This window comes from Acinonyx jubatus, chromosome D3 (assembly GCF_027475565.1).
Source record: "Acinonyx jubatus isolate Ajub_Pintada_27869175 chromosome D3, VMU_Ajub_asm_v1.0, whole genome shotgun sequence".
Lineage (NCBI taxonomy): Eukaryota > Metazoa > Chordata > Mammalia > Carnivora > Felidae > Acinonyx > Acinonyx jubatus.
The window spans coordinates 18,480,209-18,505,600 of NC_069392.1; the positions used below are offsets into that span (position 1 = coordinate 18,480,209).

At 53.5% G+C, this 25,392-nt stretch overlaps 1 protein-coding gene across 1 annotated transcript; it reads right to left on the reverse strand.

Moving 5' to 3' along the window:
* Positions 1-1,092: 1,092 nt before the first annotated feature.
* Positions 1,093-24,714, reverse strand: GLTP (glycolipid transfer protein). Its single transcript, XM_015077574.3, has 5 exons — positions 24,441-24,714; positions 8,009-8,067; positions 6,839-6,972; positions 4,086-4,236; positions 1,093-2,255 (listed from the first exon to the last, which is right to left on the reverse strand). The coding sequence occupies exons 1-5, from the start codon at positions 24,541-24,543 to the stop codon at positions 2,073-2,075; spliced, it is 630 nt and encodes a 209-aa protein (XP_014933060.2). The 5' UTR covers positions 24,544-24,714; the 3' UTR covers positions 1,093-2,072.
* Positions 24,715-25,392: the final 678 nt, after the last annotated feature.

Genomic DNA, 25,392 nt, shown 5'->3' on the forward strand with positions numbered 1-25,392 from the left:
GAGTCAGAGCGTGAGCAGGGGAAGGGCAGGCTCCAGGCTCCGAGCTGTCAGCACAGAGCCCAACGTGGGGCTCAAACCCACGAACTGTGAGATCATCACCCGAGCGGAAGTTGGACCCTTAATCGACTGAGCCCCCCAGGCGCCCCTAGAAAGGTTGTTTCTAAAATGAAGACGCAGAATTCCTTTTAGTTGTGGCAGAATTAAAAAACCTAAAAAGCAGTTGGAGCTTGGGAAGCCCAGTAGCATTGCTACCACCAGCAACCCTGGAAAATACAATGAAATCAGAGACAGTAGAAATCTCAGTTCGGGCATCCATCCCTTGGTCGTGCGAGAGGCAGCCTTCCAAACTGGTTACCTGGCTGATTGAACAAGGACCCTTGAAGGTGCTCCATAATTTTCAGGGTCACGTTCATATCCCTTCATCACATGATTTCACACACACACAGCCTGCCCTGGGTGTCTCGCTCATGCCTTGGAGCATCCGTCCCCTGCCCGTCCTCCTCTGCCAGGCTCTTTCCCACCCCACCGCTTCCATGGAGGCTCAGGGCAAGGCATGACTCTCTAAGAGGCATCCCGGGATGCGGCCCCTCATCTGTGGCCCCAGGCACCCTCTGGGCACGGACTACTCTGTATCATCCCTATTGATTTGCTGGCCCATCCTGCCCGCTAGACTACCAACTCTGTAGGAGCAGGAATGAAGTAAAACAAAGATCCTCTCTCCATTTAACCCAAGTATCAGAAAAAGCATCAGCCTACGAGCAAGCGAATAGCTTCAGGTCACAGGTTAGGGAGGCAAGAGGGATTGGTAGGGACTGGGGCAAAATGGAGAATATATTTGTCCACTTGTCCTACCTAGCCAAGGGGGCAATTATTCCTCAGCTCCTGCCACGCAGTCTGATTTTTCTTCTAAAGAAGCTAGAAATCAAGATTTGTGTGTGAAATTTCTCCAGTTTCTCAATGTGGCAACCACTTCTATTTTTGTAAACCACAGAGGCCAGAAAGCAGGGCCCTGGCTGGTCCCCAGTTGTAACCTCTTATCCAGAAGCAGGGGGGTGGGAAAGGGATCAAGAACCAAAACCAGCACACCAAGGTGATTCCAAAATAGAGATTTGTTTATTAAGGATCATTTGGTCTCTGCATAAAAATCACCAATTGTTCCTCAGTGGGTTTTTAACACACATCAATTCTTTTGGGGCTGCTCTGTTCACCCCAACACTTTAAAAAATACAGCTCTTTTTAGCGCCAAGAAGGACAGTTAAGGCAGCGAGGCATTTTTCTTGGGTCTCAGTAGATGGAGGGTTCATCCTCTCCCCCTTGAGAGAGTTCACACAGTAGGTAGTTTCTTAGGTTGGAAAAGCTGTCCCTGAAGAAAATAACTATGCAGAAAAATGCAAATATAGTCACACAGGGCCACTCATTTGTGCCTGATAGCTTTAAAATAACCCTCCCCGTGGCCATCAAAGGCTTGCTGGTTGGTTTCGGCTATAAAAAAACTGTCTGGCAAAAGACAGTAAGAAAGAGCAGTATCTTTAATGACTGTTGTGAGGTCGGGCTGTGCAAACCACATGAGAACACACGCCAGTTTGCTTTAAAAAAAAAAAAAAATCCCACAACAGGGGCTCTGTGTAATTTCAGATCAAACTCCTCACGGTCCTTAAAATACCCAAAACATCATTCAGCCAGATCCTAAGGACACATGCTTCTTTTTCAAGGGAGGGGTATGACACACAGTTCCCCCAGAGTTATGCTCCGCGTGGGGGGAGAAAAAAACAAAAACAAACCTTAGAACTTGATTAGAAACATTAATTGATCTTTCCCACACTGAAATGAAGGGATAAAGTCAGTCTGTGCTGTTGTGAAATTCAAAGGAGATTCGGAAGTAGGATCGTTATTTATTGCTCCGTGAGGATATACCCCCAAAAATGACTTAAAAAAAACCTGGGCCGCCCGGCCCCTGCAGACCCCGGCCGGACTCTGGGCCGCTCCGGGGTGGGGGCACGCGGGCCGGTGCGGGCGGCCCGCCAGCTTGATTCACAGTGATTCGGGTTAGCCGGTTGCTGGGGTGCACGTGCCTACACCTTGTAGTTGAGCTCGGCGTTCATCTTGGTGTACATCTCGTAGATGACGTCGATGGTGGCCGTGTAGTTGACCAGGAAGAGGCGGACCTTCTCCAGGCACTCTTCCTCTGTCACGTTCTGCCCCTTGGAGAGCGCTTTCAGGAAGTCAGACTTGTAGGGTGCCGCGTAGAGCGCTGCCTTGAGACGGGCGAGAGGGGAGGGGGCACAGAGTTAGGGGACCAGCAGGGGCCGCCAGGCAGGGCACAGTGGGGTTCTGGGAGGGGGTGTCCCCGAGGTCCCTGCTACTCATGGTGTTGGAAGGGAAAGGAAGAGGGAGATATGTGTTCCCTTCTACCCCCGTGAGGGACAGCAGGAAGGACACCAGCTTCGGGGACAGACAGACCTGGGTTCAAATTCCAGCTTGTGCCGCCGACTAGCTGTGAGCCTTGAGCAAGTTACTTAGCCTCTCTGAGCCTCAGTTTCCTCATCTGTAAAATCGGGATGATAATGGCACCCACGGGCATCAGGTTGCTCTCGTAAGGATCAAGGAGGTTGTGCAAAGTACTCAGCATGGCACCAGGCACACAGTAGGTGCTCAGCATGGACGAGCCGCTTCCCTCTGGGTCCCCTGCTCTGGAGAAGGTGGACTGCTTCTTCAGAGACCGCACTTTCAGACCAGGGGAGAGGGCTGCTGACATGGACGGGGGCCTCTTTTCTCCTTCGGGGGGGGGGGGGCGACATGTCCCTAAATTTCAAGGCTCCCCTGACACTTGAAAAGTACAGAGAACAGGTAACGTGCAGAATTGCAGAGCCAGAAAGAAAAGGTTGCAGCTGAGTCAGAAGCTTAGGCTAGGAGTTAGGCTGGGGTGGGTATAAATAATAAAATCATCCATACAAACAGCAGCAGTAAAGCTTTAATTTACTGAGTGTAAACCAGGCACCAAGCACTTTGTACATATTAACTCCTTTAATCTTTACTACAACCCTTGGAGGTGAGGCCTAGTTTACGCCCATTTGAAAGATGATGATGCCGAGGCTCAGGGAGGTGGAATCCCAGACCGCATCTTACTGTGTGACCTTGAGCGAGATAATTAACCAACCTCTCTGAGCACCAGATTCCTCATCTGTGAAATGGAGATGAGGATGTGCGTTCGTGAAGAGTAGAATGTGTGGGCAGCCCGCCCTGGGCCAGGCACACAGGACATGCTGTTATCACTCAGGTGTGGGTTGCAAGGACTTTGCAGGGGGCAACACAGCGTGGGGGAGGGGGAGCAGGGCTTCATGGCACCCACCTGGGCCCTGCCCCCAGCCCCACCAGGGGGGACAGCCAGAGGTGGCCCAGCTCTTCCTGCCTGTACCCAGACTGGCTCCTGTCCCAGCCTGTGCCTTGTGGGAAAGAGACCACCCTGTTGGACCCCGGTTCTCAGGGGACAGAGGATGGGCTGCAGGGGAGGGTGGCCAGGACAGGCTGGGCCAGACGAGGGGCCAAGAGACGAGAGTTAGCCAGAGACAGCATGGGGGGCACCCCAAGGACCTCCTGACATCTTCCCGATGGGCCTCTCAGCTAGTGATCCTGGGGGCCCCCAGGCAACCAGGCTGGTGCTGAAGCCCCACTTCCAGAAACCCTGGCCAATGTCACCCCAACATAAGCCACCAAGAGCCCTGTGGACCCGCGTCTCTTTAGCAGATGCCCTGGTGGGTACAGGAGCCCTTCTTCCCCTCCCTTCCCGGGGTGAGGATCCGGGCAGAATCCAAGGGGCCAAACAGGCCTGCCCGCCAGCGACCCTCGGTCTTCAAGAGTCTCCACCAGGGTTGCTCCCACAGCCCCCCGGTCAGGCGTCACGGGACACTCAACGGAAACAGCACGGAGCAGCTCTAGGAACACCCACCGCGGCCACAGATGGGGCTGGGCGAGCGCACGTGACAGGGCCCCTGCGTGAGCCAGCCTCACCCCGAATAGGCCCGCCTGGGCCCAACCAGGTCCCCCAGGGCCGCGGCTAAGCTGTGGCAGGAGGGGGGCCAGCTCACCTGGAAGATCTTCTGCACGATCCAGCCGTGGTACTTCTTGAGGGCCATCTCGTAGGCCTTGGTGGCGTTGACGCGGATGAGGTTGGGGTGATTCTCGTCCCGCTCCCCGTCGCAGATGCTCTGGAGGAAGACCTGGATGAAGCGGAGGCCCCTGCGGCCCGGGAGAGAGACTGCGCTTCAGGACCAGGCGCGCTCAGACTCGCCACGACGCCGGCACACCCCTGCACAGACCCTGACGCACTTGGGCCCGAGCGCCCGCTGTGAGCCGCGGGTACGCACACACACGCACGCGCACACACGCTCCCCGGTGGTGGTCACTCCTCAGGTGGTAGCTTCGACCCCGCTTACGTGTAATGTGACCAGCCGGCTCAGCGCAGCGGCTCCCGAGCACCTTGTCCAGAGGAGACCTGCCGCTGGCCGCTGGCCGCGCTCCCCACCGGGCTGCGAGGTCTACGAGGCCAGGTCTGGGCCTGCCTTGCCCACTTCTGTGTCCACGCGGCCAGCCCCTGCCACACGTCAGCTCGCGGACCACGGACTGCGGACACACTGACCAGCCCACCTTGTGCCTGGACGCCCGCCTCCACCACCGCCCCGAGCCACTGTCTACACCCTCCCGTGGCCGCTTGAGCCCCTCCTCCAGGTCCTTGAATGCACGGCATCTCGTCTCCGGCTCCCTCGGCCCCAGGAGGCTAGGCTCGGCACAACCTGCCCGTTTCACAGAGGAGAACATCGAGGCACCCCCAAAAGGCTCAGGCAAAGGCCAGGATGCAAACCCCACTGTCTGACCCCGGAGCCCGACTCCTTCCTTCCGCATCCTTCCCTCTCCCCCCAGAGTCCCTGGATGAGCTGCTCTGTTCCTTCCCTGCAGAGAGGTGGGGATCAGGCTGGCGGGGGATGAGGGGAGGCTTTTAGGGGCAGGAGCACTGGGACTAAAGGGTCTCTTTGTCACCTGTGAGGTAAAGGGAAGTCCTCCATACCTGAATCAGAGCCCTTAACCATCAGGGATCAGCCTGGGCTGTGGGACTGAGCCCAGGGGACAATCCCAGCCCCGTCCTGTTCGGCCACCTCTGCTGAGCCCCTGCCTCCCCACAGCCCTAATGACCGCCCTCTACCCAGCAGCCGGGATGGGGTACCATCTGACCCTGTGGCTGAACACCTTCATGGCCCTCGGTGGCTCCCCAGCACCCCGATAAGGCTGGGACTCACCTCTGTCCAATCCCGCCTGGTCCCTCCCTGCTCCTGCCTCACATCCAGAACCTGTGAGACCAGACCAGCAGGCACCGGGCCTCTCCTGCCCTCCCACCTCTCCAAGGCCTCGTCCTCCTGGGACCCTCCTGCTCAGTCCCAGAGACTCTGCCTGGCACCTCTCCTCCAGGAAGCCCTCCCTGACCTCTCTCTGCTCCAGGCACTGCTACCCTGCTGTCAGGATGCACCCAGCAGCCAGATACCCTACTCAGGCTGTGGAATCTGAAGAGGGACCCCACTTGTTCGATGCGGCATCCCACACGCCCAGCACACAGCAGGTGCTTATTACATGCTCAGCCAGTTGGCATCTCCCTTCACCCGCCCTCCCAGTCACCCGGCTCTGCCCATGTCTGATCGGGACACGAACAATCTAACCGCGCTGAACATCACCATCTGCCTTGCTCCTCCTAAGAAACCGGCAGAACTTGCCGATGGATGAACCAGGGAGCAGGCCTCACCGAGAGACAAAAGTGGGTGGGGGTGGTCCCTAAAACATGCTGTGAAGACGTTAACTGCAGCCCACCCACCCCTGACGTCCTCTCGGCTGCGCCCTCCAGGCGGCAGACTCTCTCTGTTCCATTTCACCAAAGAAGTATGTGGTGGGGAGAGGCGGCCGGCTGGGGCTGGGGAGAGACACAGGGGAGGAGCACCCTTCCTGACTGCAGGCCCAAGAGAGGGCAACACTAGGAACATCCGTGGGGCGGAGTATGTGCCTGGCTTCATGGCAGCTGCCAGTGGTGTCTACACAGCTAAAGGAGAATTCTGTGGCTGGTAGAGAGCTGTGTGAGCTCAGCCAGCCAGCTGCCTGGGCTCTCTGAGCCTCGGTGGTCTTATCTGTGAGATGAGAACAACTGGATGTGGGGTCAAGTATCTGCTGGAAGGATGATATATATATAGTGATTATGAGCGTTCTCAAGTTTGGGGTAAGACTGTCTGGGTTCAAATCCCCTATCAGGGTACCCCGCCTCCAGCCCATGGGACAATTCTGTGCAAATCAGAGAGAGTGCCTTCTCCTCAAGACGTTGTATTCCTGTCAAGAAGCTCTCATAAAGTCAAACCTGGCACGTGCATGATGCAACCAGCCCTAGATAGGACACCTTTGTGCAGTGTACAACCTGCACGACTGTGCTTGGCCATTGGGGTCCAGCTCTGACCCTGTGACCTGGGCACATTATTTGGCCTCCAGAGCCCCAGTGGCCTCCCCCTGTGAGATGGGGATGATCACCACACCTAACTCACAGCACACGAAATACAATCAGGCGTAAAAAACGATTAGAACGACGTCTAGAGTAGGCACTCACTTGCTATGCCTCTGATGGGACTGGAACAAGGGAGCATCACCAGCAGGGGGGCCTTGGCCCTTTGGGCACTTTTTCTCAGCATTTCACACACATGAAAGGAACGGGGGTGGCCTCGGAGGGCAACGGTAGGGTTGGACACTCCTAGTCTGCAGAGCAGGGCCCCCGGGGCTGCACGGCCACACACGCCCTGCCCCCCAAGCCCATCACCTTTTCAGCCACATCAGTGCCAGCGTGGCTCCCACTTTGGGCCACTCTGCTCCGTACATTTCCTTCTCCACCTCCAGGATGTTCTGCAGGGTCCGGAATTTGGCCGGGTTGCTGTCGTACACGGCTTTGATTTTCTGAAACAGAGCACACGGGGTTCTCCCTTGGAAAGGCCGTCCCCACGGACGGACGGCCCCCACGCCTGGTCGGGGAGCACCCCTCTCCTTCCCACCCACGCCAGCACCAGCAGCAGGGGCTTGTGCCAGTAACTACATGACAGCAACTACCATGACTGTTCACGTTTACCGAGCACCTTCCGTGAGCCGGGAGGGTTGGCAAAGCCCTTTATGGGCGCTGCTCTACTGGATCCTCCCAGTGATCCTGATGTTGCTGTCATGATCCCCGTTTGCAGTGGGGAAAGCGAGGCTCAGACAGGGGAAGGGATAGCTGGCAGCGGGATCCGCCATAGACCGGTTCCAGGGTCCATGCTCTCCAACCATGATCGATGGCGCCTCAGACCCTGAGCATCGGAAGTGGACGGTCGCTTTGGGATTCAAAGATGTCCGGGAACAAGGCTCCTGAATCGGAGCCAGGCACTTTGGATCTGAATCCCACCTCCGCTCCTTCCTTGCTGTGTGACCTTAGGTGAGCCCTTCCACCCCGCTGAGCCCCGGCTTCCTCGTCTGTAAAATGGGGATAATGACAGACCAGCCTCAAAGGGCCGCTGGGCTGACAAAATGAGACAACCCAGCGTGGCCAAGTGGCAGGCCAGGCCGTACGTGGATCCTCACGGGGAGAAGGGCAGTGGCTGGGTGACGGCAGTTCAGGGGATGACCCAGGAATGGGGAGGGGGGGAAGGGCCGAGCCAATGCACCCGTGGACTTTGGAGTTTACTTCTTATTTGGTCGGGGTGGATACAAGAACCAGGAGGTTCCTTCCCAGGTCAACCCTTCAGACGGTCATCCCCGTCAGGCTGTGACTGCGGGGTATATGATTTCAAAGGAGCACCAAGAGCCCTGGGCCAGATGACCTGGGGGCCAAGCCTGTTTTCCACGTCTCCTTCCTGTTCCTCAACCTGGGGAGCCTGCGGCCAGGAGCAGGGCACTGGTGACTAATGCAGGTTCACAGTCCCAGTGGAGGTTCCGGGCTGTGGCTGCTGGGCCAAGTACATACCGTGATGTTGCCACTTATGTCTGCCTTGATGGGAGTAAACACTGGGGACCCGAGGCAATCTGGGAACAAAACCAGAAGAGAGATTCAGATTCCCAACAAGGAGGAGATTCAGGAACTCCATAGGCCACAGACGCTTGGGAACCGGAAGGCAGTTCACTGGATGTGTTTAGGGACGAGCGGAGCTGTTTATAGGTGGTAAGAAGGCTTGTGGGCGAGTTAATTTGGAGCGGTGGGCTCCAGCTGAGACCAGTTTCTTGTTGCAGGACTTGTCAGAGCCTTTAAAATCCAACTGGAATATCTAGGGGGCAAATCCTTTTATCCACAGCGCCCTTTGTTCTTGGACAGCACTGCCCAGAACTTTCTGCAGTGATGGAAATGTTCTATATCTGCATTAATATAGACCCCATGTGGCTACCGAGCACCTGAAATGTAGTGTGACTGAGGAACTGAATTTGTAATTTTATTTGACTTTCATTCATTGAAATGTAAATAGCACACGTATTGATCAGCACAGCTGTATACAGTACCTTGCAGAAATAATGTTCTGAGAAAGCCCTCTTGGCCAACAAGGCGGATCACCGCTAATAGCCCAGCTGGCCAGGAGGCAGTCTGAGGAATCTTATGAGGCAGAAGGGCCAGATTTATTAAAAATGACCTTCTCGGGCGCCTGGGTGGCTCAGTCGGTTAAGGGTCCGACTTCGGCTCAGGTCATGATCTCGCGTTTCATGGGTTTGAGCCCCGCATTGGGTTCTGTGCTGACAGCTCAGAGCTGGGAGCCTGCTCCCGAATCTGTGTCTCCCTCTCTCTCTGCCCCTCCCCTGCTCACGCTCTGTCTCTCTCTCTCTCTCTCTCTCTCAAAAATAAATAATAAACATTAAAAAAAATTTTTTTAAATGACCTTCTCATTCACCAGCCTGTAAGAGAGAAAGAAACTGGCGACGCAGAGGCTCCACGGTTCGGAGACCCAGCCTCAGAGCCCGGGAGAACACGTCAGCAATGGGGTCCCAGTCACTTAACACAGCGTGAGGGACGGAGGCTCAACCTCCACCCTGCTCTGCAGGCACTGGCCTCAGCCTTCCCATCTAGCCAGTGGGGCAGCAGGACCGATCAGAGATGCCTCGGGCAGGACTTGAAAGAACCCACCTCCAAGGCACACGTTTTGTTTAGGTCTGGAATCGGAATGTTCTTAATTGGAGGGGGTTTTCCCTTCTTGGTGTTACTGGTGACACCGTTTTTTGTCTTTGTTTTTGAAGTTTATTTATTTTGAGAGCGAGAGAGCACAGGTGGGGGAGGGGCAGCGAGAGAAGAAGAGAGAGAGAGAATCCCAAGCCGGCTGCACTATGCCAGCACAGAGCCAGACTCCAGGTTCAAACTCACGAACCATGAGACCGTGACCTGAGCAGAAACCAAGAGTTGGACGCTTAACCAACTGAGCCACCCAGGCGCCCCGCCAGTGACACCTTTGAGTCGATGAAAGGCAGACCTCGAAATGGGCGGGGCCTGGGACTCTGAGCAGCCTGCCCCCCTCCTTTTCCTCCTTTGTGACCCTCTGGCACTGTCGTGAGGACCTGAGACACCTCACAGGTCAGAGCCCCTTGCTGAGGACTTGGCATGGAGGAAACAGGCAGGGAACGGCTGGTTCCCTCGTGAGCAGGTTCAGCGCGACCCTCACCCTCAGAGCCTGAAGCCAGCTGTGCTCCCCCAACACATTCTTCTCCCCCTCGTTGCTGTGTCCAGAGACCACAGGGCCCCGGGGACACAGTCGCCCGAGCAGGTCACCGTGGGTACCCACGGGAGGGACATGCCAGACTCTCCTCGCCCAGCAGGTCAGGCAGGGGCCTCCGTGTGCATGCCACCTTGGCCGCACAGGAGCAGAGGCTTGGGGGAGGGGCAGCTGCAGACTGAATTCCACCCAAGGTGACCCGGCACACCTGGCCAGCCATCTGGAACAGTCCAAGCACAGCTGTTAAAAGAGGTGCATTGGGGAAACGGCTTTAGACACTATAAATGCAATACCCCAGAAGCCAGTGGAAAGAAAGTGGGGAAGGCATCCAGACAGATGGGGTTTGTTTGAATCCTGCCCCGGCCACACCCCAGTTGAGCAAGTCTCCTCGCCTGGGTGCCTCGGTTTCCTCTCATGTCAAATGGGGCAGTAATAGTACTTAATTCGTAGGACTGTCACAGGAATTAAAAAACCATGTACTGGACGCATTTAGCAGAGTGCCCACTGCATGAACACTGAATAAGATGGATTTTGACCATGTTCACGACTTCAAGCTCCGTGGTCCTGCAAACGTCAGCCAGCTGTGCTCAAGCCATGGGCCCTGCGGAATCTCTGTCCAACGGGAACACGCTTGGCCTGTATCCACATCCCTCTATCCTCTGCCTTCTTGAGGCCCCTCATCAGGCCCAGGGCAGGCTTCAGGCACAGAATCCCTTGGCTGACTGGCCAGCCTTCTGTCATCCACTGGGCTTCTCTCCCGTGCCTGTGGGGCCAGACCTCCTTCCACGGGGCCGTGCAGGTGCGGCTCCCGGGTGCTGGGCTGGGGATCCAGTCGGCCTGCCCCACTTAATCCTGAGCACTCGGGCCTCCCAAACTACCCCATCCCAATCTTTCATCTTGCCTGACGCACCACTGACTTCATCCAGCAGGGACGGTCGTGGAATTTGGTAACCCTGGAGCACGTTACTACCGGCTGCTGCAAAGGACGAGGCGTTCTGGACTTAAATAGTAATGCAAGCAAGCCAGTCGCAGTGACTGTTCCCTCTTGACTGTGCAGCCAGGGGTCACCAATGCTGACCCTCACAGGGGCCAGGCGGGTCCCCTGGATGTGCTGCATGGGGACTGACTGCTCCTCAGTTCTGGCTGATGGCTTCATGTCCTCATCCTCCAAAAATGCATAATGTCCAAAGATACAGGGTGAACTGATGGATGGAAAAACAGGTGCAGTAAAATATTAATGGCAGAATGCAGGTGGTGGGTGTGCAAATATTCACTGTAAAATTCTTTCAATTTTACCTTATGTTTGAAAATTGTCGGGGCACCTGGGTGGCTCAGTGCGTTAAGCGTCCGACTTTGGATCAGGTCGTAATCTCACGGTTCCGTGGGTTTGAGCCCCACATCAGGCTGAGTGCTGACAGCGCAGAGCCTGGAGCCTGCTTTGGATTGTGTCTCCCTCTCTCTCTGCCCCTCCCCTGCTTGCACTCTGTGTCTGTCTCTCTCTCTCTCTCAAAAAATAAATAAACATTTAAAAATTAGGAAAAAAGCTGTCGCATTTAACATGCTGGGGGAAAAGTCAGGGCTTGTGTTTTTTCTGGGGGTTTTTTTGCTCATAAAGTCGTATTTTTTCCTTTTACTTTTTTTCCGAGTCCGTTTCACGGTGCTTGTGGTTCCACGTGTCATTCTATTTACCACCCATCTCCCCCTTGGACTTGAGCTCTGAGAGGGCAGGGACCTGGTCACCTGGGTCCCCCCTCCCCCCGCCCTGTGCCCCCTGTGCCCAGCATGCGTGGCACGAATGAGTGGCCCGACGGTGGAAACTTCCCTCCAGTCCCACTTTCTATCCACCCACTGGTGGTGCCGATTGACCCGACCCATGGTTCTAGAGGCACCCATACCACCAAGATGGCGGAGAATACGGGGAGGGGATGGGGCCCCAGTTTCTCTGATAAAGGAGAACGTAGGAAGACCGGCCCTGGGGGGCCGCGCGATGTGGGGAGGCATCATACGTGCCAACTGAGCGCTCGGTCCGCGTGTGATCACTTTCCCCGCTACGGGCCGAGTCGAGGAGAACCTTCCATGGGAGAACGTACAGACCCGGGGCTCCGGAACCAGTCATTGCCAACCAAGCATGGGCGGTTTACCGGCCTGTCCCAGTGACACAGGTCACTGAGCATGCATTTCAGAGACGCAGAAAAATGTTATCTGGCCTCCTCGGCTCTGAAAAGAGCTCTTGTGCAGTTTCTGAGCAGTCCTGCCCCGGTGGCAGGGAGAAAGGCTTTTTGTTTCACGTTCTCCTGACAGTGCGCTATGCGGGTCACGAGGCCGCTGTGGTCAGCAGGAGCCGGGCCCTGGGAGCAGTGGCTATTGTGTGCCGTGGCCACCACGCAGGGACACAGCTTCTGCTTCACCAGGGAGGGCAGGGATGCAGGGCCTAAGTGTACTTCTGGAGCAGGGAGCAGAGGACGAGCTGAGAGGGACGGCGGGGGGTGGGGGGGGGTGGGCGGACCCCAGGAGAGAGGGGTGGGGAGGCTGACCCCAGAGTCCACTTCCAGCAGGAGAGGCATCTCTGTGCACACACAGACGCGCACGTCGGGGTCAGTTTCGGAGCACCTGGGAGCAGGGAGGAGGCGGTGTGGTGCTCTGAGGTCTGCTAGTCTGGGTTCAGGTCCCAGGTCTGTGACTTTGGACAAGTGACTTAACCGTGCCAGGCTCAGGTCCCTCACTGTCCGCAGCCCACAGGTGCCGTGTGCAGGTGCAGTTGAGGCTGAAACCTGCTTCAATATGACCTGCTGAAAGTTCCGGGCTTGTCTGTCTTTGGTGCCGTCCAAGGCCGCCAGGCCCAGAAAAGCCAAGGGACTTGCCTAGGGTCACAAAGAGGAAGCCAGGCACTCAGACGTAATTACAGAACCAGGCCTGTTCCACTTCTCCCTCACCTTTCTTTCTAGAATGTTTCCAGCCAGGTGAACTCACCAAAAAGGAGAGTACTCTGACAGGAAAACCAGAAGATGATTTCAATCGCCAAGCACATGGTGGCCTTTTGAATAGTTTAAACTCGGGCTGGCCCCTGCTCTGGGCAGACTGTGACACTACCCAGCCTTACCTTTCCTACAGAATGTAGCCGTGCCCCAAAATTACCTTTCTTGTTTTACCAGTTTTGCAGATATACCTCCAAGTTGGTTTTTATTGTTGTCAGCAAACAGACTCTTTAAAATGCCATCCAGAAGCCCTCTGCCAAAAGGGAGGGAGGGGGTTTGGATGGTTTCCTAGTTCCTCATCTTACCTCCAAGGAGAAAGGAAGTTGTGAAAGTTGTGAGAGTTTCTTTCTCTGTGAAAGAATGAAAGAAAGAAAGAATGAAAGAAAGAAAGAAAGAAAGAAAGAAAGAAAGAAAGGAGAGAGAAAGAAAGAAAGAAAGAAAGAAAGAAAGAAGGGAAAGGGAAAGGAGAGAGGGAGAGAGAAAGAAAGAAAGAAGAGAGAAGGGAAAGAGAGAGAAAGGAGAGAGAGAGAAAGAAGAAGAGGAAGAGAGAGAAAGAGAGAAAGAGAGAGAGAAGAAAGAAGAGAAAGAAGAAGAGAAAGGGAAAGAGAGAGAAGAAAGAAGAGAGAGAAGAAGAAAGAAGAGAAAGGGAAGAAGGAGAGAGAGAGAAAGAGAGAAAGAGGGAGAGAGAGAGAAAGAAAGAAAAAGAAAAGAAAGAAAAGAAAGGGAAAGAAAGAGAAAGAAAGAGAAAGAAAGAAAGAAAGAAAGAAGAGAAAGGGAAAGAAAGGAGAGAGAGAGAAAGAAGGAAAGAGGGAGAGAGAAAGAAAGAGGGAGAGAGAGAAAAAGAAAGGAGAGAGAGAGAAAGAAAGAAGAGAAAGGGAGAGAGAAAGAAAGAAAGGAAGGAAGGAAGGAAGAAAAAGAAAGGGGAAAGGAAAGAGAAAGGGAAAGAAAGGAGAGAGAGAGAAAGAAAGAAAGAAAGAAAGAAAGAAAGAAGAAAGGGAAAGAGAGAAAGAAAGAAAGAAAGAGAAAGGGGAAAGGAGAGAGAAAGGGAAAGAAAGGAGAGAGAGAGAGAAAGAAAGAAAGAAAGGAAGAAAGAAAGAAAAATAAAGGGGAAAGGAAAGAGGGAAAGAAAGGAGAGAGAGAAAGAAAGAAGAGAAAGGGAAAGAGAGAGAGAGAAAGAAAGGAGATATAGAAAGAGAGAGAGGGAAAGAAAAAAAGAAAGGAGAGAGAGAGAAAGAAAGAAAGAAAAGGGAAAGAAAAGAGAGAGAGAGAAAGAAAGAGGGAGAGAGAGAGAGAGAGAGAGAGAGAGAAAGAAAGAAAGAAAGAAAGAAAGAAAGAAAGAAAGAAAGGGGAAAGGAAAGAATAAGCGAGAACTCCGTCTTACTCCATAGGACCACTCCTAATGGGCACAGATTCTAAATACAGATAAGCCTTGGTTATCATATGTGGCAAATGGCCACTTCTGTTTGGTGTGGAAGGTTTTTCTAAGCATGCTAACTCAATCCAGAAGGCATAAGGAAAATACCACAAAGCTCATTACAAAACCCAGAAACCTCTTACATGGGGCATGAGGAGATATCCCATCACCAATCACAGGCAAACAAACTGATGGTCGGAGGGCTGGTCTGTGAAACAAACCATAGACTAAAGATAATTATCCTTAATATGTAAAGAGGTCTGATAAATCAGTAAGAGACAGCCAAACCTGATAGAAAAATGGCATAACATAGAACAACAACAAAATGTCTTACCTTGACAATAAAAAGAAGATAAAATTAAAACGGCGAAATATTTTTTAGTTGTCTAATGTAACGAATGCCCCAACCTTCTCTAGTTCAACCACTCTGGATGAAACGCATCAAAATGTAACACAAATGTCCCTGCTTTCGTATACCAAGCCACGCACGGTTTTCTAAATAGGGTCATCATCGATGATAGGAATTATGATAAAGGTGTGAGCCAGTAACCTCACAGACCCCCTGAACCCTTCACTAAATGGCTCTACGTGGCATTTTCAGGTTTTCAGGACCATGTTGCCTAATCGAAAAGAAATTGTTCTTGACGGGCAAGGAGCACCACTCCCTCCAGCTTTTTCTGTAGCGCTTTCATTCTGCTAGATACTTGGGAAACAAATAACGAAGGGGGTCAGCATCAAGGTCAAGCATTTTGTGCATGACCTCCGTGACGATTCTGGCTGGACAACCTCCTACCTGGGATTCACCAGGGTTCAGATGAAGGAGGTTGCCCAGAGAGCAGAATGCCCCACAAGCCATCGGTCACCATATGCCACCCAGAATCAGACTCGTTCCTGCTTTTTCCGGCTTCAACGTGGTTGGAAAGCAACAGTTGTTATGAACGCTCTGAGCACGACCACAGCACACATATGCAAGCTTCCCCACGACACCTGCCAGACACTGGGCAACGGGGCGACTGAACTGCCCTGCCTGGACCCCCCTCTCATTCCATCTCAGGAATAATTTTGGCAGAGGAATAAAAAGCACTCCTCTTCTTAGACACAAGGCTTTGCTTTCAGCCTGTGTGATTCAGGATGGAAACCCTGACCCCAACCAATACTTACTTCAAAAAGGAAGAACAGGATGCCTGTGTCGTTGATGCTAGGAACCTGGTTTAGGAAGGTTCTATTTCATTTTTTTTTAAACGTTTTTATTTATTTTTGAGATAGGGAGAGACAGAGCATGAACGGGGGAGGGTCAGAGAGAGAGGGAGACACAGAATCGGAAACAGGCTCCAGACTCTGAGCTGTCAGCACAGAGCCCGACACGGGGCTCGAACTCCCGGACCGCGAGATCGTGACCTGAGCCGAAGTCGGATGCTTAACCGACTGCGCCACCCAGGCGCCCCATGAAGGTTCTATTTCAAATTCAATTTTTTTTTTTTTTCAGTAGCTGGATAATTAGGTTCCGTTGTTAAAGATACGGGGCAGATTAACTTTACAGGTCCTGGGTTTTCAAGGACCATAATGGGAGGCACTCAAATTACAACCCATGGAAGTGAATCATTTATTAATCCACAGGCATGTGGTGTGTGTGTGACAGCTCAGTCTATACTAAGGCCTGCTTTGAGAATGCCCACCTTCGTAAAACTAAGACTTCTCGAGATAAGGCATTTTATTGTTCTGTGAATTGTCGTTTTTAAAATTTTTACTGTCTAAAGAGGAAAGGATGTTTACAAAACAATCCTGTGGCACCCGGGTGGCCCAGAGGGTTAAGCGCCCGACTCTTTGATTTCAGCTCAGGTCACGATCTCGTGGGTCGTGGACTTGAGCCCCATGTCGGGCTCTCTGCTGTTAGTGCAGAGCCTGCTTTGGTTCTTCCATCTCTCTCTCTCTCTCTCTCTCTCTCTCTCTCTCTGCCCCGCCCCACTGTCTCAAAAATAAATATTTAAAAACAAAAGAAAACCAATCCAAAACACTGGTTATAAATTAAAAATCACCCCTATGGCATGCCAACTCCCTTTGTCCACAGTTGTCCCCTTCAACAAAAGCCACCCCTGAAGTGGGGATGTGGCTGGGAAACTCATTTTTCTCTACTTGCTGTGTGGCCTGGGAGAAATCAGTTAACCTCTCTGAGCCGCGGTTCCTCATTTGTAAAATGAGGCCGACAACGGACCCCACCTCAGGACCCTCACCTCATCGGGTCGCTGGGAGGCTTAAATGAGGTGTTGTTTAAAGGGCTTTGCACGGTCTCTAGCACCTAGTAAATGCTCAGGAAAAAAGAAAGTATTCTTTATGCTTATTATTATTATTTATAACATCATTTTCATCTTTCTCAACAGACAAAGCTTTTCTTCAGAGAGGAAATCCAGAGAAGAAGGCTCCCAATGACTGAGAAATCACAGAAGAAAGAGAGTAAGGGAGGGAGGAGAGAAAGTGGAGCCTACTGATGGATATGGATACAATTAGCAGGAAACCTCCTGTCATAAAATAAGGACTTCGAATGTACTCCAGACCATTAAAAAAAAAACGGGCTCTCAGACGAGAGTGGAGTGAGGGAACTTGGGGGAACAGCACGGCAGAAAATGAATCACTTCCGAGCACAGGAAAGTGTGAGCTGGCTGGTTTTTATAGGACCCTGGAGAGGGCGGATCAGCTGTAATGACTTAAAAGCTCAGATACAGTTAACACGCTAACCAAAAAAAAAAAAAAAAAGCCCCCGATACAAGTAACACTGTAAGAAAGCAACAAAAGGAGTGAACATCCACCCAGGCGGTTTTTAAACTGAAACAATGAAACCTAAGACCAGAGCCCCTCCGGGTGGCTCACTGAAACCAGCGCTGCTTGGCCAGATGGGGATTTCCTAGCATTCCCCTCCCCCACTCCCAAACAGCCGGGAAGGGCCAGAAACGGGGCTACTTCTGCCAGGAGTAAGACCTCCCGGGTCTTTGAGTGCTGCCCTCCCTTATCACAGGGCCAGCCCACTTCTCAGCCCCGTGGACCACTTCCCAGCTGTGCCGACCTGGTCAACTCCCTTCCCCACTTGGAACCTCGGTTTCTTCTTCTGTAAAATGCTGCTACTCCTTCCGAATTCGTAAGGTCATTAGAAGGCTTAGAAATGAGGCAGAGGCTCGTTCAAAGCTCGGCACGTGGGCGCCACTCAAGACAGGAGTCACGCTGGCTGTGATCAGGGTCGTGCGTTATATTTTACAAAGCCCTCTGTCACTCGCTCTTCCCATTCCCTTTCAGGTCCACACCTCTGGACAACTCCGCTCTGCTGGATGCACTGCTGGGCCCCGGGAGGGGCCCGACCTCTGCCCCTGAGGGATTCGCAGTGGGGCACTGTTCCTCCAAGCAGCCCTGTGCTAGAGGTGAGGCAGGCCTGGATGAGCTAGCAAGAGACAGAGTGGACACTTTCCCTCCTACTTTTCCATTTGAGTCCCTCCGGGAGCAGAAGCCAGACTTCAGTCCTTGACCTCAGGGCCAGACTTTTCTGAACATGGGGACGAGGAGGATCTACTCGTAGTCACTGGAGGACAAAGCAGGCGGGCACCGGTGTTCTGTGCTCCGTGCTGGTCTTTGGATATTATAAATGAGGGTGAAGGAGCGGTCTCAGACCAGCAGCTGGCCCCAAGCCCTGGCCGTCGGTCACCAGACCCACAGATGGAGAGACAGCTTCTTTCTGGAAATCTTTGTTTCTTTCCCAAGGGCTGTGTGGCAGTGTCTGAAGGCCTGAGGCCATCTGTCCTATCTGGGCAAAGATGAAGCGATTCTGGGCGCTGAGCACCAAAATCATTTGGGAAGGTCACCTCCATCCTTCTTGGGAGGCCAAGCCCAGTCGGGGCTGGAGGCCTAGAGAGGGGATAAACTTAGGCGTGGACACGGCCTTGGCACCGTGGAACCAGGACTCAAGCTCGCGTGGGCTCGGCCTGCCGCCAGGGCCCGTGTTTCTTCCCATTCATCTACCTATGATTTTCAGAGCAAGGCCTTCAGCAGACAACGGACAAGTTCAAAGTGACTTCTCCCAGTTGAGCCTCAAAAGCAGCCAACTCACAGCTGTTATAGACACAACCGGCTAACACAGGGGAGTCAGCGGCACCTCTTTCATCAGGGGTCACGCAGATCTTCCCTGGGCCAGGTGAGATCATGAGCGTGACACATCAGAAGGACATCGGGCACACAGTAGGTGCTCCTCAAGTCTAGTGGCCCCCACCCACTACCTGCAAAGGCACTACCAGCCACTAAGAGTCTCCTGGCAGTTTCAAAATTGCAAAACCCTATTGCAGAAAGTGTATTTTTGGCCTCTTCCTCCCACAGGGACACAGTTTCCTCTAAAAGCGTCCCTCACAGGCACACAGTCTATGTCCGGTCCCTACAGAATCCAGCCTTCAACAGACACTCAACCAAAATGATAACTAGGGGTGCCTGGGTGGCGCAGTCGGTTAAGCGTCCGACTTCAGCCAGGTCACGATCTCGCGGTCCGTGAGTTCGAGCCCCGCGTCGGGCTCTGGGCTGATGGCTCGGAGCCTGGAGCCTGTTTCCGATTCTGTGTCTCCCTCTCTCTCTGCCCCTCCCCCATTCATGCTCTGTCTCTCTCTGTCCCCAAAATAAATAAACGTTGAAAAAAAAAATTTAAAAAAAAAATGATAACTAACCTGCTATAGTAAGACGGTTTAATCCAGTTTCTTGCTCATCTTTCTTGCGATATTAGCTTTAAAACACCGCAGAGATCTGATAGGTGGTCCCGAGTCCCAGAAGGTACTTGTTGCCCTGGGGCAGATAACTTCCCTCAAAGAAGGGGAACTTCTTACTCCCAGGCCAAGGGGTGTTAAGTGGGGCTGGTTCCCAGGCGGTTAACGCCATGTTCCAATTACAGGAGAAGCTGACCTGTTTGGGATGACTGGGTGACCTCTATATCCCAGTCATTCAAATTTGCATTCAAATGAGCAAGGGTTGCGGGCCCAGCTTGGAGGGCCAATTACGAGGCAAACACCCGGGAGGAAAGCTGCATATCTGGTTTGTGATTCCGGCATCTTGAACCCGTCACTGTGCCCCCTGGACTCTTTAGGGGCCATGCAGGTGGCTCCACGCGGGGCAGAAGGGGGTTTCTCATCTGCCGGACAGGAAGCCAGGACAGCAAGCGGCACATGGCCAAGACCGCTGCATAAGGAATCCTGAGGCCTGAGGCCCGAGTTCTGGTTTGACCTGAGCTGTGGCTGGGCTCCACTGGTTGGTTACCCCCTGGCTGTGTGACCCTGGGCATGTCACCTAACCTCTCGGGCCTCGGTTTCTCTGGCTGTATAACAAGAAGATAATTCTGTCCTTCTGGGCTGCCACTGTTCCCCCCCCCCCCCCCAATAGAGCGAGCACTGAACCAAAGGGATGGGAAATCACTCTTTCTGGGGTTTCCCCTAAGACTATTTAATGAGCACCAGATACCTGTAAGGCCTGATTCTCTGAACGTCCATTTAATTACATAAGAGATCTTAAGGGAGAAAAATCATCCCCAGAAAGTGGATGTCAAGAACTGAGAGATGGAAATCATTCCCTTCTGCTTCTGCATCTTTAGTTTCTCCCTAAACAGTGAGAACAGACAGGCGTGACTTCATGCACCACGTCCGACTGACCTGGAACAGCGTGTTAAGAAAAACACCAAGGCTGTGTCTAGACTAGAAGGGAGAGAGCGGTATCATGACTGATTAATAATGTCATGTCTGCCATGGGTACGGTTTATGAGTTATGTATTTTTTAAAATTTATTCATTTATTACTATTTAAAAAAACTTTTAATGTTTATATTTATTTTTGAGAGAGAGAGCGGGGGCAGGGGAGGGGCAGAGAGAGAGGGAGACACAGATTCTGAAACAGTCTCCAGGCTCTGAGCTGGCAGCACAGAGCCCGACGCGGGGCTCGAACTCATGAACCCTGAGATCATGACCTGAGCTGAAGTTGGCTGCCTAACTGACTGAGCCACCCAGGCACTCCATGAGTTATGTATTTTAATTCAGAAAGAGAGAGAAAAGCAAAATTTCTTCTAGAAAGAACCCAGAAAAAAAACAAAACAAAACAAAACATGGGAATGGAACCAAAAGCATTCACTCAGCAAATATCACCAGCTCACCTGGGGCCAGGTGCTGAAATAGCTCAAAGTCACAGAATGTGATAGGTTCTGTGGTAGTCTAAGGGAGTCAGGAAAGACTTTCCGGATGAGGTGACTTTCCCGTAGGGATAAGCGGAGCCCAGCCAGGCCAAAGGAAGGTGGTAGGCTGGAGAGGAGGCGGGGTGTGCCGGGCAGAGGCAAGTGATGGCATGGCACCACTTGTGGGGCTGCAAGCCATCCAGAGAGGCTACAACACAGATTTCAAGGTGGGGTAATAGGGAGCCACCGAGGCTTCTAGGCAGGGAGTGACCAGATGAAATGACATCCCTGTCTCTCCCTCCCCCTCTCCCACTGCCTCCGCCCTCTAATTGTTAGTACTGTAGAACATTGCTGCATAATTGACCTAAAAGATGAGAGAGGAAGCCTCACAGAAGTCAGTTGCAAGCTGATCACTCAGACATGAGATCCAATTACTGGGTCAAGGTGGAGAAAGAAGCCGGACAAGGGGCTGGACTCTAAGTGGACATAGTAAAGTCCAGAGATAAGGACGAAGGGCTAGCCCAAGATGTGACGCTCTAAGCCACACCAGACCCGCAGCCCGAGGAATCAGCATTCACCCGGGCCGACCAACTCTGTCACAAACCACACCCGACAAAAGTGAAAGAAATGTGATTGCTCTAAAAGCTTTCACATCCTTCAACCCAGCAATTTCACTTCTAAAAATTACAAATAATATAAGAAGTACACGAAGAAACATATACGAGGATGTTCACTGCAGTGTTGTTTACGAGAGTTGTTTACGAGAGCAGACCACGAGAGAAGCGATGTGCGTGGCCCACAGCAGGGGACTGGTTAATTAAAGGATGACCACATTTAAACAAAGGAATTCTAAGCAGCTGTGACAAATGGTGACAGGCATGGGAAGATGGTCATGCTATACAGTGGGCAGAAAAAAGCAACTTATGCATTTTCCCTTAAGACGGACAAAAATGAGTCCAATAGGAAAGTATTTCGGAATGTCAACAGAGATGCTCTCAAAATAAAAACAAGCAAACCAAAAAACCCGACCTCAAAAGGTTCTGAGAGGATTAGAGTACTAGCACATCGTAAGTGCTCAACAGATGACAGGGAGATTTTTATTTATCATTTCTTCTTGCAAAGTTTTTCCTTCGATACACAGATCTTCCTTACAGCATTCAATACTTTTTAAAAACACAGCTTTCTGGGGCGCCCATGTGGCTCAGTTGGCTGAGCTCCCGACTTCGGCTCAGAGATCATGATCTCGCAGTTCGTGAGTTCGAGCCCCACATCAGGCTCGCTGCTGTCGTAGAGGAGCCTGCTTGGGATCCTCTGTCCCCCTCCCTCTGCCCCTCCCCCACCTGCGCTCTCTCAAAAATAAATAAACATTTAAAGCAAAACAAAACAGCTTTCAGCCCTTTGCCCTATTTATATGAAGAACAGTGGTTCTCAAACCAGATTTTGTCTCCTCGCACAAGTTGTTGTCCCAACTTGGGGAGAGGGAGGTGTTACTGGCATCGAGTAGGTAGAGGCCAGGGATGCCACTAAATGCACAGGACGGCGCCCACCACAAAGCATGATCCTGCCTCAACCGTCAGCCGTGCCATGGTGGAGAGACCCTGATTTAGAGGGAAGCGTGGCTGCAACCTATTTCAGACTTCTTGCATCCACTAAGCCAGACCTGCCCCATTCAAGAAGACACACGCAAGCCACCCGGATCATCCAGGTGACCACACGCCCCCAAGATGAGACAGAGCCCCTGTGTTAGAGCCCACGGTGGATCTCAACGGACCCCTGAGTCCCAGAGAAAGGCCACTGGGGGGAGCATCCTCCTAAACCTGAAATCCTCAGGAGAAACTCTTCTCCCAGACAAGCACAATGGTTCAAAATGGATTATCACATTTTTTTTTAAGAGGGCTAAGAATTATTCTGTGTGGGCCAACCCACGGAGGCGTCTGTATAAGTGGGGCCTCTGTCAACAGATGTGCTGCCCCACGGCACATGGCTCACAGCAAAGACAAGGGTCCTTTGAGATCAGAGGAAGGGAGGAGGGGATGCTCTTCAGCCCTGGCCTCCTGGCCCTGCTGGCTCCAGGGGCCACCGTCCCCTCTCCTCTAAAAGCAGCCAGATGATCGCATCCGGTGAGGGTGCCCCCAACTGCAGAACCGTAGTACGGGCACCTTTGCCGAAGATAAAGAGATTAACTTGGGGTTTCTCACCTCGACAAGGCAAACATTTGGGGCTGGAGGATCAATTCTTTGTGGTGAAGTCGTCCTCTGCATCGTAGGGTATTTTGCGGCATATCCCTGGCCTCTACCCACTGAATGCCAGCAGCACCTCCCTGCACGCCACCCCCCCAGCCCCGCCCAACACACACACACACACACACACACACACACACACACACACACACGCACGCACAAGCTGTGACAAACAAAAATGGCTCTAGACATTGCCAGCTGTCCCCTGAGGGGCAAAACCGCCCTCAGTGGAGATCCATTAGCTTAAACAGATTCTGAATCCTTGTCCAGGGCAAGCTGGCTGAGTCCTGCCAATGTTCACAGAACAAGAAGTGGTGGGGGGGGTGGGGGGAGGCATGCAAATAAAAAGTTCCTCAGTGCCAAAGCCAGTGAGTTCCCGAGCCCCTGCCTGGAGAGTCAGTGTTATTTCAACACTGAGATAACTGATAAGAACATTTCAGACACTCCATGAGGATGGACTAAGCACCTACCATGTGCCAGGCACTGCTCTGGGTACTGAGGGTGCAGCTGCGGACATAAAAGACCAAGACCCTGCTCTCAGGTTGCTAACCCAGGTCTGAGGATCATACGAACCAGGTGACTGCACTCACTCAAACCCTGATTAATCATCTACTATGTGAAGGAACCAAAACTGGACCAAGGAACTGATGCGATAACCGCTCCCCCCACAGCTAAGATCCATTTGGCATTTAAGGCCTCACAGCTTTACACACATTTACCCCCTCGCGGCTAGCCTGAGAAATCAGCAAACCCATTTCACAGATGGGGACCACCCACTTAGGGGTAATGGGAGTGGCTGTCCGTGTGCCAGATCTCTTCAGCCCCAGGTCGGTGTTAAGGTTCTGTCAGTTTGTGGGTTACAGCTGAACTCTGTCCTGGGGACGGGTATCTTCCTGCAAGGCCACCGAGTGAATGAGCAGGGCAAGGCGCAGGGCAAGCCCACATGGAAGGGTCAGGTTGCACCTTTAGCCAGGACCCGAAAGGCAAAGGGCAGCGGCTGGTGGTATTGTCTTCTATTTCCCATTTTCCATCCAGGGCCTGGGTCGGGCTCAGGGAGGTGAGGAAGGACGCTCTGAAACTGGCTTAGCGACTGCCTTCCTCATGCTCCCACAGCCTTCCTGGACCTGCCATATGAGGCAGGGGTCTTCTTCCAGAGCCCATGCCAAGCACTCTGTGTCTGACGTCACCCCACAAAGCAGCTTCCCCTGACCTGACCCCTGTTCTAAATGGAGGAAAAACTTTAGGTGGTTCCCCCTAGAAAGGGGTGCCAGAGTTTCGCGAATCCCTCTTCAAAACCTCCCTCCTCATCCTTCCTCCCTTGGAGCCGGGGTGGGGTGTCTTTGATCTGGAATGGGGGAATTCTGAGGAAAGAAGGGTTCACACCTGCGAGGGGGAGGCTGGAGAATGTAAGGAAAAGAGAGGGCTTATGGAATGGGAGGGTTATGTTAAGGGGAGGGAGTTGAAAGCCATTCTGACAAGCAAGAAGGGAATGATAGGGTGAGGGATACAGGATTTGGGGTCGAAGGGGCGGGATGCTTTCGGGAAGATGGGAGGATTTGGAAGTGTCAGGGGTGTCTGGGGGAGAGGGATGATTGGGGGAGCCCAAGGAAGTGGTGAACTGGCGCGGCGGGAGGGGGGCAGGCATCTTAAGGAAACGGTGGAGTGTGAGGCGGTGGAGATGAAGGAGTGGAGTGTCTGGAGGAGACGAAGGATCTGGGGGTGTCCGGGAGAGGGAGAACCTGGGGTGCCTGTAAGGAAAGGGGGTCTCGGGTGCCTGGGGAAATAGGATCTGGAGTGTCCGGGAGAGGGACGGCTGGAGGATGCTCGGGAGGAGGGGAGTTCGGGTGCATCTGGGAGCGCTCCGGAGAAGAGCTGCGGGCTGGCTCCCCCATTCACCCCTGCTCACCGAAGAAGGGCGGCAGGTGGGACACCGCCTCGAGGAAGGGCCCCGTCTCGATCTGCTTGTCCGCGGGCAGCGGCTTCAGCAGGTGCTCGGCCAGCAGCGCCATTTCGGGGTCGAGGCCGGCGGTGATGCCCCAGCCGGCGCCGCGGGCGTCCACGCCGCCCCCCGGGCCGCCGCCGTCAGCGCTGGGGCCGTCACTGCCGCCCGCCGCAGACTCAGGGGACGCCAGCGTCGCCACTTCCGCCCTCGCCGCGCCCGCGTAGCCGAGCGCTCAGCGCCGCCCGCAGGCCAAGCGCCTAAGCGCCCAGACGCACCGCCCCGCCCCCACCCGCCCGCGCCAATCCGCGCCCGCCTTCGCGCCCGCCCGTCCAATCCGCGCCCGTCGCCGCCCGCCTCCCCGCCGCCATTGGTCAGGGGGCGGGGCCGGCCAGTCCGGCCTGAAAGCGCGCGGACTCGCCAGTCTAGGTCCGCCCAGGTGAGCCGCTCCCAGGTGAACCTTCTGCGGGCGTTCCCTGCGGCCCCGGCGGCGTGTTCCCCCTCCGCCCCCAACCCGGGAGGACCGGCTCGGGCCGGGTCTTCGCCTGATGGGGGCGTAGAGCTGCCCAGGTCACAACTCCACTCACCTACCAGCCCAACTTTACAGCCCAACACAGCCAGCGCCCCCGAGGACACCTGTTTCCCCAAGAACAGAGCCTGTCTGTCCTCCAACAGCCCCAAGCAACCTGTTGGACGCTGTTCGGGTCGCAGTTCTCTTTAGCTGCAACCAATGGGGACGTTTGACTGTTCTTCAATGATCTTTCACCTGTTGGACGCTGCTCAAGTCACAAGTTTAACTCGGCCATGCCTAGCTAAGACTCCCGTTTCCTGAAATCTGGGGTCCTGTCTGACCTGAACGGTCTGATGTTACCTAAGGGACCTGGCCCAGTTTACCATCCAACTCAACCACCATCAGACT

Bases quoted from the DNA above. Each gene is read 5' to 3' on its own strand.
- GLTP (XM_015077574.3), bottom strand. From the start codon at position 24,543: ATGGCGCTGCTGGCCGAGCACCTGCTGAAGCCGCTGCCCGCGGACAAG. The intron at 6,973-8,008 runs GTATGTACTTGG...GCTCTGTTTCAG, and splicing joins ACATAAGTGGCAACATCACG to AAAATCAAAGCCGTGTACGA. The intron at 2,256-4,085 runs GTGAGCTGGCCC...GCCCGTCTCAAG, and splicing joins TCGTGCAGAAGATCTTCCAG to GCAGCGCTCTACGCGGCACC.